General features: G+C 45.1%; 1 protein-coding gene across 1 annotated transcript in view; it reads right to left on the bottom strand.

The window, feature by feature from the left end:
• The window catches only part of COL16A1 (collagen, type XVI, alpha 1), a 213,974-nt gene extending 201,003 nt beyond the window's left edge, over nucleotides 1–12,971 (bottom strand). Inside the window, exons 1-2 of the mRNA XM_015408105.1 lie at nucleotides 12,842–12,971; nucleotides 7,316–7,440 (exon numbers count right to left, since the gene is read on the bottom strand). Coding sequence (XP_015263591.1) covers nucleotides 7,316–7,400 — 85 coding nt within the window. The 5' untranslated portion in view covers nucleotides 7,401–7,440; nucleotides 12,842–12,971. The remainder of the gene's footprint in view (nucleotides 1–7,315; nucleotides 7,441–12,841) is intronic.
• Between the last annotated feature and the right edge of the window lie 234 nt (nucleotides 12,972–13,205).

Genomic DNA, 13,205 nt, shown 5'->3' with positions numbered 1-13,205 from the left:
GACTAAAATCTGCAACACCATTTTTGCCATTTCCTACTTGGAGTCTGTTTCCTCCCAGTACCCTAGCAATGCTCCAAATGGCTCAGAGACAAACTGGGAAAGAAAATGAGGGAGAACTTGCCTCAATTAATTATTCATCACCTGCCTGAATATTATTCCCTTTTATGACGTAGGTGCTGGGCATCAAAAACAGTTTGATCAGTAATGCCCACCCATCGGAGCCTAAGGCTTCATCCAGGGATTTGCGTGCCAGCACAAATCATGTGCACCAAGCAGGAGGTATGTGACAACACCCATGTGAGATGGGCTAGTCTTGTTCTACATTCTTGTGACACTGCTCAGAGGCAGAGAAGTTTAGAATGTGGCTGTTCGAAATAATTCCTGATCTTTTGCTTTCACACTGACACAATTGGGAAACAAAGAGAGAAACAATAAAAACCAAAAATGGAGTGGGAGGAGGGAGGGTTCAGAAGGAACAGCAGCAAACAGCTTAAAAATAGGATGCAGTGCCAAATATATGATTATTGTACGCAGCTGCTGGCAGAAGTCCTATGCAGTTCTGCAATAGCACTCTTCTTCCTGGGATGCTGCCCTCACTAAGCCTCTGAACACACAGGACTTTCATGTACCATCTTAAAAAAAGGTTTAATTATTCTATATTCAAAATAAAATATTTCATACTTTCATGCCATTTTATAGCTGTCAATATATTGCAGTCCAGTACAGGCAATTATCTCCACAAGTATGCTACTGTTTCCTTTACCACAATTCCCTAGGTAATTTTCCCCCACTCTGCTTCTATGCCTGCCAAATCCTGTGCTCTGACACTTCTCATTCCTGACCAAAATGAACGTGTTAGTGGAGAAGACAGAAGAGGGACACTGAGACAGCTCCCTGCAGCATCTTGCTGGAGATGCCCTGTCCCTGCTTGGTCAAAGCTGAAAATCTTTTGCAAATTAAAGCATTCATTCGGATGGGTGGTGTACAGTGCTTACCTGCTACTTTAGTTTTCACTGGAAGGATCAGCTGTGAGGCTGACAGTCCACACTTCATTCATTTATTTATTTGCTTCATTTATACCCTGCCTTCCTCCTCAAAGCAGCTCACATTGTTCTCCCCATCTCCATTTTATCATCACAACAACCCTGTGAGGTAAGTTAGGCTAAGAGTGTGCAACTAGCCCAAGGTCACCCAACAGAGATTCTATAGCAAAACGGGGATTCGAATGTGAATCTCCAAAATCCTAATCCAACACTCTGATCACTATACCATATTGATATTATAACAATATTGAGATAATATTTTAATATTAATTGTAATATTATAACAATACGATAATATTATTACATTTATGTCTTGTTTTTGATTTTCTGCATAGAATCTAAGCCCTGTATACACTACACAGCACAGTACAGTGCATGCATACATCTGTCAGTAAGAAAGAGCTAATGCACATTTGCTTTAAAAATAAAACCAGGGGTCATTCACTGGATAAATAAGGGGTTTAAATTGTGTGTTTCAGCTGTACACACTGAATTAACATAAGAATTGCACAGAGGCCCTCTTACGTTGGTGTTCCACTCATGAAGATTGGGAGAAGATGTACCCGCATGGAAAATCCACTTATTGCCCTATTCGTATAATATGGCACAATACAGCAATCTTGCAAATCACACTCCTGAAATGCACAGCTGGTGGGCTCCCATGAATGGAGCAGCAGCATAAACTCTAGGAACATTCAAAGAAAATGAATATGTATGCTGAACACAAATTGTCTGCATGGTTTACTGTGCTGTGCGTACAGGGCTTAGAATGCGAGGATTACTCAGTGCATGAGCCCTCTGCATTCATGATAACTGAGAGCCCACCAACTGTACATATTGAGAATGAATGGTCCCTGTGATGCACCTGATCCCACATGATTACCATGTCATGTGAATCGGGCAATGTGTGGATTTTCCACACACATACTTATACTCCCAGTGTGGTCTCCCAGTTCATGTGAACGTAACATCTGCAGAGAGCTACATATAAAGAAAACGTACACTGTACCTGGGCTGCATATGCACTCACTATAATGTGTGTACAGAGCTATAGTGTTCACTAGGGGTGTGCAAAAAAATAAAAATTCAGGTTATTTTGGATTCAGGTCTGTTGGACCCAAAAAATACTCATACACCCAAATATACCCAAATACCAGTATCGGTATTCCACTGGTATTCAAGTCAATATTCAGGAACCCGAACATATTTGATCCATTGTACCCTATGGGGTGTGTCCCCATAGGGTACATTGGAGAATTTCACTCATCGCGCACTGCCACAGTGCAACTCGGCAAGTGAAAGGAAGGTATTTTAACTTTAAGTACCTCCCCTTTCCTCTGGGGCTTGTGCTGCCTCCACAGTGCAAATCCCCAGCAAAGGGAAGAAATTTAAATACCTCCCCTTTGCTGGGGAGTTGAGCCGCAGTGGTATTTACCTATAAGGTATTATTCAGGTATTTATTCAGCTCAGTATATACCAAGCGCACACCCCTGGTGTTCATGAAGAGGCCAGTTACAAACATTTGACTCTCAGGCCACTGCAGGGAAAACGGAGTGCCCCCCCCCCCCGGATATAGAAATTTGCCTAAACTGGACCGCAGAAATGAAGAGCAGCCTCTGAGGTGAACTGACAGATAACGTTGCATCCAGTTATAAGCCAGAAAGGGTGATGGAGCTCACTTTCTATAGCAGCACGGACAGCTTGTGAATCTCTCAAGGGACCGCCTGTAGCAAAACGCCAGCAGCTGTGAGGGCAGCTATCAGTCACAGCAAAGTGTTGCTGAACATGCACCTTGTAGCTCTTCTACCTGCCAGTCAGAGATGGCAGCACATTAATTCAGCAGTGGCACTGAGTGTCTCGTGCCTTTCACATCTGAATTTCCTCCTGCAGAGTCCTGGAACTGACCTGACAGCTCTCCCAAGGCCTTCCACTCCCTGTTCTGGGACAGATTCTTCCCTGCTCAAATCTTTCTTGTAAACCTGGCCTTAGATTTGGCAGACTGCCTGTTGTTGCAATCTTCCACCACCAGCTGCAGTCCCCCACTTCCACTTTGGTGTAGTGGTTAAGTGCGCGGACTCTAATCTGGGAGAACCGGGTTTGATTCCCCACTCCTCCACTTGCATCTGCTGGATGACCTTGGGCAAGCTGTAGTTCTGGCACACCTGTTCTTAAAAAAGGGCAGTTCTCTCAGAGCTCTCTCAGCCCCACCTACCTCATAGGGTGTTTACTGTGGGGAAGGGAAGGGAAAGGAGTTTGTAAGCCGCTCTGAGACTCCATTGGGTAGTGAAGGGTGCGGTATAGATCCAATCTCCTCCTCCTCTTCTCCTTCTTCTTCTTCTCTTCACTCCAAAAATGGAGCCAAAATGGGGAAGTGACATCATGAAATCACTTCTAGCTGTACCCAAAAGTAACATTGTGGCATTCCAGAAATTCCCCAGATCTCAATGGTATTGTGACATCACTTCCAGGTGCAAACAGAAGTGACATTGAGATGTTGCTTTGCCCCCCATTTTTGCTCCCACTGGAGTGAAGAGACTTGCTGGCAACCATACCTAGTATGGACATGTAGGCGAATGAGGTGGTGGGATGGACTACATCACTTCAGACCGGTGGTAATATAGTTCCCCTATATTAATTATTCCCTGTAAGTGGAAAACTAGAATAGTGTGCAAAGTGTTTGGTTAGAACTTTTCAGCCTCATATGTTATTTATTTGCAGGGACTTTTTACCTGGGAGACCATTACAAATGGGAAACTCCCCCACGCAGTCTAAAGTAATTCAGCCCACTCTGTCCACTCTTGCTTCTTCATAGACAGACGAAGCCTTACACAAGGGTGTGTATAAGACCAGCTTGCTGATCTCAGGTGATTCAGGCCTCTCCCCCTCTTTTAAGATTGTCTCACATGAGTTTCCATCTTGATTAGCAACATACACATGCAACTTATTACCATTCTTGTGGCAGAACGGGCCTGCTCTGGCCTTAAGGCCCTGTTCCACCCTGCCCTACAAGGTTTACCCAACACCCGGAGAGGCTTTTCTTTCTCTCTCAGGTTACCACTACCACCACCTGATTGCTGTAAGGAATCGCCCACTGGGAGGGTCAGGACTCCCAGCTTCCCTTCCAAGTTCTGAAGCTTTGCCTCTGTGTCTCACGTGGCCTAGAGCTTGGTCACCACAGGACCTGTTTACTGCCTTGTGCACCCCTGGAGGAATAGCCACTTGCAAAATGACTGCCTTCCCCCAAAACTCCTTTTAAAACAGTGTGTCCAAGATGGTGGAGGTCTGTGTGGTACAGAGAACCACTACCACTATCAACAGTTATAAAGTATTTATTAAAAAGAAAATGTTCACAACAATACTTTTAGCACAGCACCAGACCGGGCAAGGGATTCAAAAGAAATGGGTAGAATGCAGTTCTTCTGTCTCTCTATACATGCCCTATCAGATGTTAGGAAGTTACAGATCTCTACAGAGTTTTAGTTACAGATCTCTACAGAGTTTCCATAACCTTGAAACTTCCTCCAGCTCTCCAGAGCAGAACATAGTTAATGGCCACCACCTCCAGACCTCAGTTAAGAGTTCTGTCTGCTCTGATGGACTCAGCACCCAAAGAGACCTTTCTCCTTGCTTCCAGGAGTTTTATCACCTCTCTTTTCCCCACTCACTGACCAAGTCAGGACGGGTCAGAGAAGCTTTTCCTCGAGATTCTTCAGGAATTTCCTTCCTGAAGTCTCTCTAGTATTTAACACCTCCAAATCTCTGTTCCTTGCTTGAACAGGGGTGGAGCTTGACCATCCTATTGTCTAGATTTCTGAGTGAAGGTATTGCTCATCTCAAACATTGAAAGAAAAAATGTGTTTCTTCACAGTTTTATCTGGCTGATGTTAGTTGTAACCAAAGGCATTTTACACATGCTCAGGGACATGGTCTCCTTTATTACTACTTACAGCAAAGAGGTCCAGTTTTGAAAGTAAAGATCAATGGATGTCTTCAGTTCCACTCTCTGATTGTTCATATGTTTTCTCTATGCTGCATTTCACTGATTCTCTCATTCCAGTTTAACTAGGAGAAAACTAAAAACTCTAAATTTTCTAAAAACCAGAACATGTGTTGTTTGCTGGAGTTTTCTGTCCCCTGCCCATTACAGTTGTATCCATATGAATTCATAAAAGAAACCTTAATGTGATTGTATGGATGACTGCATCAAGATGCTTTCTGTACTATGTTTTACTAAATATGCACATGCCGTCTTGCACATCAGTATGTATTGAGCTCCACTGAATCAGACCAATGGTTCATCTAGTCCAGCAGCCTGCCTCACCCAGTAGCTCTGGACAGGGGTCATTTCGTAGAAAAAGAGGTGCAGGAGCTCATTAGCATAACTCATTAGCATAACTTATTTGCATATGCCATATACCCCTGACATCACTGGAAGTGTGTCAGAAGGCAACACCCACCTTCTCCACTGGACTGTTTTGGATTGCTAGCTATTGGGGGGGGGGACGTGCAGATCTGTCCTTGCAGAGGAGGGAGAGCTTGTACCTGAATAAAACTTGATCTTAAAGGTGCCACTGGACTGTTTTGGACCGGGGGACTGGGGGGGGGGGGCTCTACAACTTACCTGGCTGCTTCTTGCTCTGACTGAGGGCTGCTGGGAGCAGGGGGTGGGGCTTGTTGCATGTGCTCTTTACTGGGCTCTTTACTGCCGGAGCTCCGCTCCTGTGCACTCCTGCAGGAAATGACCCCTGGCTCTGAAGGACCAACAGACATGGCACAGAGGCCAAGGCCTTCCCTGAAGCTGCCTGCTAGCACTGGAATTCAGAAGTTTACTGCCTCTGGACATGGAGGTTTCCTTTAGTCACGATGCCTAGTAGGCACTGATGGACCTTTCCTCCTCTATGAATCCCCCCACCACCATCTACACTCATGGCCGTTGCTATATTCATTAGCAGTTAATTCTATGAGCCAATTAGAAACACTTCCTTCTGTCTGCTCTGAACCTATTGCCCATCAAATTCATTGGGAGAGGGAGAGGAAAGTTCCCTCTGTCTACTTTCTCCACTCTGTGCATAATTTTATTAAAAAACTGTAACGATGCACACTGATATTGCTTTGCCTGCTGTGTCTTAGTAATGTGCACACCTGTATTGACAATGTAAAGTTTAAAAATGGGAATTAACCAAAGCAACTTACATTTGGACAAAGGAAGTTTTCAGGAGCATTCCTAGAGGAAATTGAGTTGGGGCCCTAGGCTGGGGTTGCCAGCTTTGGGTTGGGAAATTCCTGGAGATTCGGAGTCTAGGAAAGGTGGGGTTTGTGGAGGGGAGGGAACTCAGCCCGGTATAATGCTAGACAGTCTATCCTCCAAAGCAGCTGTTTTCTTCAGGGGAACTGATCTCTACAGTCTGGAGATCAGTTGTACTTCTGGGAGATCTTCAGGCCCCACCTGGAGGCTGGCAACCCTACCCTAGGCAGTGCCTTATGTTAAGCTTGAGCTATTGTTCTATACACCTGGCGGTGGCCACTGCAAGCTGATACAGAATCAGCTTCCCACAATGAATGTGGGACTCTCTGGGGTGGAGCAAGAAGGAGCACATCAACCTGAACAGCTCTATGGTCACCAGGTGCTTTTATGGAAAAGGTCAGTATGCAAAACCTTGCTCCTTCCCCACAGGATTCCTTAACAAGATTGTTATGTATTTGTAAAACTGAGGGAAAGAAAATGGATCCTTCAGTCTTCCAAATGATCCTGTCTCCCACCAGGTCCAGTGGAAGATATCATCTCAATTGTTTTGGATCCCATTTTTGTTCATTGCCAGTGCTTTTTGTATCCTCTGTCTTACTCTGGAGCTGAAAATATTCACGTCCAATCAAGGCTGACACTTGAATCCACAAACTCAGAGAACTTTAGCAACCATTTCAGTTGGATGTCATTCAGGTTGCTTAGCTGGCATCTTAATTAATGACAGAGCGCAGCTTGAGTTCATTAAGAGGCAAACATCCATTCAAGCAGAATTATGACTTTGCCTAAGATGCAAAAAAAGTGAAACGTGTACACAGTCACACCAAAGCTGCCTGCATAGCGGATGCAGACGCTATCCTGCTCTGTCCTGGAAATCCGGCCTTCATCCCAGCCCTTGAAGGAGCTGTTTTGATTTCAGAGGAATTCTCTGATATGTAATAATGTGACACAATTGTGGCAGTCAGTACACAGCACGTTACAGACATCAGAGGTCTGTGTCAGCCAGTCTTTGCTGTCAAATCTCTCTTACCTTCTTCAGGTGCAAGCAGTTTCCCTCCTCGACAGGTACCAAAGACGATGCTCGCAAGGCACAAGATGGGGATCCTAATGGACATGATGGACTGTCAGGTGGCTCAGGAGCGGAACTTGTTCCACCTAAAATGCAGAAATCAGTCAGGGTCCTTGAGCAGGAGTCAGTGCTAGCGAAGGACCACTCAAAATTATTGGAGCCCTATGCCAAGGATGCCTTAAACCGAATGGCCCAAGCTAGCCAGTTCTTGTCAGATCCTGGAAGCTAAGCAAAGTCAGCCCTGGTTAGTATTTGGATGGGAGACCACCAAAGAAGTCCAGGGTTGCTACAAAGAGGCAGGCAATGCAAACCACCCATGTCTGCCTGTCTCTTGCCTTGAAAACCCTAAGGGATTGTTATAAGTTGGCTGCAACTTGGCACTTTCCACCAACATCCCAAGGATGCTTTTTAGCCACAGCTGCTCATTAAAACCAATTCTCCTTAAAATAACGATCCCCGTTCTTCCTATTCCCAATGCCTACAGGAAATTAGACACAAATATAAAACAAAACAAAAGCAGCATCTGACAATGAGTTAGAAACAGACAGCATTTTCCACTCACAGAAGGGAAGATATAATTTCTGTCAGTTCCCTCTTCTTGAAGCAGATCCCCAATTTACCCCTTATACCAATTCCCCTGACCACCTCAGAGCAACGGGGGGGGGGTGGCTTTGTTGGGAGAGGGGCATATAGGAAAGTTCTGTTCCACTGATGGAAGAGCCTTCCGTAAGTAGAAAATGTAGTCTGGATCTAACCCAATGGGTGGAGAAAGGTGGCCAAAGCCCCCCCCCCCTTTTAAGGTGACGACAGTTCAAGGATCCTCTCCAACATTTCCTGTGTTTCTTCAGTATCCTCAGCTGTCAGAGCCTGGGTGACACATGGCTACCTCTTTTATGCTAAGTAGTGAAAATGAATATTTATGCAAACATCCTTAGTTTGTACAATCATAACACATTGCACACATTATTCAGCTTTGAAGGCATAGAAAACAAGGAATGGTGTAAAGTTAATGCTGTTGTCAAACCCAATTGCCCCTACCAAGAAATTTTTGCTCATCTTTTAAAAACAATTTAAGCTTCCCAGGGAATTTTTCACATGTTCTGCCTGAGCAGGGACCTTTGATATGCACCTTCTCCTTTCCCTTTAAATGAAATTTATGGACAGCTTGTGCTGTGATGGCAGGAAAGGATGTTTGGGTAGAGGCCTGTTTAGTTGTGACATCTGTTGGGGAACTGAGCTTTCAGGACGGGGGTGGGAAGTGACAGTTTAGCAATTTTTTGGATGTGAAGCTATTCTGGGACCTCTTCTTTCTGGGCTGAACTAAAAAGAACATTTCCTGTAACGGCTGTAGTTAAAATTACTCTTGCCCCTGTCTTTATTTTCTCTTGGTGGATCCCAGTTACCACTGTCAGCCTTTGTAAGGATGAAACATCTGGAAGATAAAATATAATGTGATAGCCCCATCACTCCAGCAACAAACCACAAGCTCCAATCCTCTCCTCTCCTGTTCTACCTTTTGCTACTGGACAGTCGCTCTGATGAAATTTCACACTTAATAAGGAACTGATGTGTGGGGAGGGAGATTATTATTGTGTGGTTCAGCTGTTCCAAAGAGACATTTTCAGAAAATGCAGCAATGGAAAACATCTTGTATTGCAAGCAGAAAGGCTGCTACTGATATCTGGGTCATTTTTGACCAACTCAAGAGACAGCTTGTTATTCTCTCCTACCCTTTTCCCCCTAAAGAGACAGAGGAGTTAATAACTTTCGTCATTGTATAGCATGGAGTTTACACGTTATAAGCATGAATCAGCCAAAACAAATCACTTGCAAGCCCCACTGATTTCAGTGGAAGAGTTTCAGCACAACTGAAATCTAACACCCCAGGGAGACGGCTGGATTAGATTTACTCCCTGAGGGGCTGCTTTTCTACTTGAATGGAGAAACTTTTTCACGAAGGCAACCTTACGGCAGCAAAGGGGGGGGAAACACCCATGGGTAGAGGAAGGCTCTTTCATTTGAAGGGAATACACCTCCTCAAGTGGAATGGATCCATGGTGATCCAACCCAGAGGAGCATAAAATAGACCTGCAGTCTGAAGAGGTATGCAGTACATCCTTCTCCATCACATATTAGCTAACTATGGATGTACAGACTCTTCTCTCCCCCAAGAAATGTTGATAATTAAAGAGTCTTGGGCTTCCCTTTTATCCCCCCTTGCAGAAGAATCTCTGAATTTGCTTCACATTTTGGCTTCCAATAGAATTCAGTGGCAGTCTGGAAAAGTGTGGGATACCCTCTCCTGAAACTGACCTTCCCTCAAAACATCTCTGAGATTTTGAATGAGGAGGAACCTCCAAATTCACTTTGACATTTGCTGTTGGCAAAACCCAGTGGCAGTTCTACCTGGGCCTGCATCCCACCTCCAGGGAAAATGCCAAACTGCTTCTGGAACCCAGGGGACATCTACCTCCAGGGCAGGCTTAGTGGGACGACACTTGTAAATTATCTTCCTAAAGGGTTTCAGACACAGAGGAGACTTTAAAGAGCTCTCAGTATATATTGTGGTGGGCTTTTGCACATCCTTAATCAGTAGGATTCTCAAATTCCCGTATGTTCCTTCATCCCCAAATATACACATTTCTAAATTTCACCAAAGAGCAAAACTGGAGATGATATTGCAGAGGGCACACTCAGAAGAAATATCTGCTGGGAATCTGAAGATATGATTTTAGTAAGACCCATGACATTTCCCACCCCCAATTTCCAACTTATCACTGTCTGCTCTCCTAACCATACACAGACAACCAGGTGGGGCTTGCAAGCTCACACACCCCTCCTATTAAGGTTGGGAACTAGCTACGCCTAGCGCTATATACACCAATCATAACATTAACCGTAACATCAAACTGAAGATTGCAACCAGGCTAGAGGTAGGTTTGTAAACCAGGGTATACGCTAAGGACAGATAATAAACACCCCAAAGCAGGTCATGCCAATCAAAAGAAGTTCAGAAGAAGAAGAAGAAGAAGAAGTAGAAGAAGAAGAGGAGGAGGAGGAGGAGGAGGCGATTGGATTTATACCCCGCCCTTCACTACTCAAAGGTGTTTCAGAGCAGCTTACAAACTCCTTTCCCTCCCCCTCCCCACACCAGACACCCTGTGAGGTAAGTGGGGCTGAGAGAGCTCTGACAGAAACTACTCTTTTTCAAGAACAGCTCTTATCAGAACTACGGCTTGCCCAAGGTCATCCAGCCAGGTGCAAGTGGAGGAGTGGGGAATCAAACCTGGTTTTCCCAGATTAGAGTCCGCGCACTTAACCACTACACCAAAAGGAAGGGGGCTGCTCTGAGGGCAATTTGGCAGTACTGTGTCTGCATCGGGCCATGACTATCAAGACACAGGAGTGAGATATAGGTCTATTCCTGTGTCGCATAAATGCACGAAGGAAAATTGTGCAGGTCCATCCACCAGCTCCACATGCATCGTATTAACTAAGGTGGGACACTTTTACAGACAAGTTGCAGGGGATCAGAGCGATCTCCCACCTAGTCTCAAATGATCCAAACTTTTGGTGCTGGAGGTTGCACAGGTACTCAAGAGAACAAGTGTACTGCAGTGCTTAGAGCACTGGGCTAAGACCTGGGAGACCTGGATTCAAATCCCCAAACACCCCTGAATCTCACTCAGTAACCTGAGTCAGTCACTCCCAGCTCAACTACCTTACAGGATTGCTGTGAAGACAAAACTGGGTGGGGAGAATTACAGATACCACCCTAAACACCTTGGACCACACAAGTAGATAGACAGATGGTAAGAATGGAAAGTGCCCTACGATGCCATAAAGTTTACCATCTGCTGAGCAGTTTGATCTGAATGACTACAGCAAGTGAGTCAAGCTGCATGTTCTGGGGGCAAATACCTCCTTGTAAAAAATGTGCTCAGTGGCAAAAATTAGTCCCCGAGCCTAGAATACGGTGATTAAACCATATTTTTTGGAGAAAAAGTTGTTGCAGAGCATTGGGCAAAATAAATTGATGATCCTGTTTGATCCGAAATCCAGCTGATGTGTTGGATTAAACCAGGGTGGAAAGAGACATATTTTTCTCTCTGGTCCTCAAGCCTTAGATAAATAGGTACAGGTCCCATTAAACATATGCCAGAATTTCCTTGCAGCTGTGTGTACCAAAGCCTTGGACGACATCATTCACCCCCGAGCTACCCTTCAATTTAAAAGTATTATTTATTTTATTTTATTTATTTATTTTATTGGATTTATGAATTTCCCAACCTGCAAACAGGCTCTGGGTGATTTACAACCTCATAAACATCTAAAATAAATTAACATATAATTAAAGTTATCGACAGTAAAACAATAAATTGAAACCCACCCAAGATGGCATATAATGATCCTCCTTTGCCGGCCACACCGCTGTCCTGCTCGCTGTATCTAGAATGATACAGTTTGGCATTTAAGGTTTTTTTTAAACAATCAACTTTTCCTAAGCATGCTCCATCAGTCTTGTCAAATGAGATTCACTTTCCATAAGGCCAGCAAGAGAAGTCCAGTAGTACCTAAAGACTGGCAAGATTTCCAGGGTGTAAGCTTACGAGAGTAAAAGCTGCCTTAGTCGGATCAAAGAGCTCCGACTCTCAAAAGCTTACCCCCCTGGAAATCTTGTAGGTCTCGAAGGTGCTCCTGGACTAAAATCTTGCCCTTCTACAGCACACCAACACAGCTACTGATCTGAAACTGTTCACAAGATACATCTGGATTTATGGAAAGGCACTCTGTACATTGCAATGCCTGTGTCTTTGCCCTTTCCACTTTTCCTAGAGCTTCCTACAGTATCTTCACCCACTCCCCCCCCACCTTCCTAGTGTCCCTAAAGTCTAAACAAAGTCACACTGAAGCATCACTGTCCAGGCTGGAACCAAAAGGAGAAATCCCAAGCAGATATTTCCATGGATTCACCAAAGGCGAGAAGACAGAAGACCCGCAGTGGCGGCATGGAGGGTTTGCAGCAAGACTCAGCTAATCGCTTCCCTCTGTTCAGTTGGCCCGAACTGTTTGCCTCTCCAGACGCCTTCCAGTGGACCCTGTTTCTGCCTTGCCTAAAATAGCATCCTCCTTTGCTGGAGTGAGGGAACTCCGGGAGAAGCAAATCAGAAGCTTTCTCTGCATTGCAGGCAGATGTTAAGAGTTCGCTCTCAATCAGGTGGAGCTGGGGGGGGGAGTTAGTTTCCTTACCTGCTGGAGGTGCTAAACACAGCTGGCCATGTTTCTAACTGGGGAAGAGGCTGGAAATCGGACTCCCACCCCCCAGTGAGGAAGCGAGTCTCCAGGCCACGTCACTGCCGAAATATGGCAACCATCTGCTCCAACTTTTCTGTTGTTTGAAACTTTACCCCACCCCACCCCCTGTGTGTCTGTGTGCAAGACAGATAGAAAGTAGGGGATTGGGGTGCTGGGGAGGGTGTTTCTAACCTTGGCTGCAGAGTAAGCTCAACAGAGGTCCTCACGGAGATCTTGACATCTTAGAAGCCAACAAGCTTCTCCTTTAGGCGCCTCTCTCCCTCAGCCTTTCCCTCCTGAGGTGGAAAAATGAAGAAACATTTTTTTCTCTCTCTCTCTCTCTCTCTGAGCCCACAGCCGACTCTGTGACGAAGAGCTGTTACTCCGCCAGGCCTCTGAGCTGGAAGCAAAGCACTCCTAAACGTGCCGGAATGCCAAAAGAGCTTAATCAAGCCCAGCTGGGACATGAACAAAGGCCTCCAGGCAGGGAAAGTCGCATCCCGCTCCTCTCTATCGTTTAGGGCCTGTTTTTTTTTCTTTTGAAACACACACACAT

This window comes from Gekko japonicus, unplaced genomic scaffold (assembly GCF_001447785.1).
Source record: "Gekko japonicus isolate JY-2015 unplaced genomic scaffold, Gekko_japonicus_V1.1 scaffold36, whole genome shotgun sequence".
Lineage (NCBI taxonomy): Eukaryota > Metazoa > Chordata > Lepidosauria > Squamata > Gekkonidae > Gekko > Gekko japonicus.
Note: the sequence above shows the minus strand (reverse complement) of the source record. Positions and strands in the feature narration are given on the sequence as shown.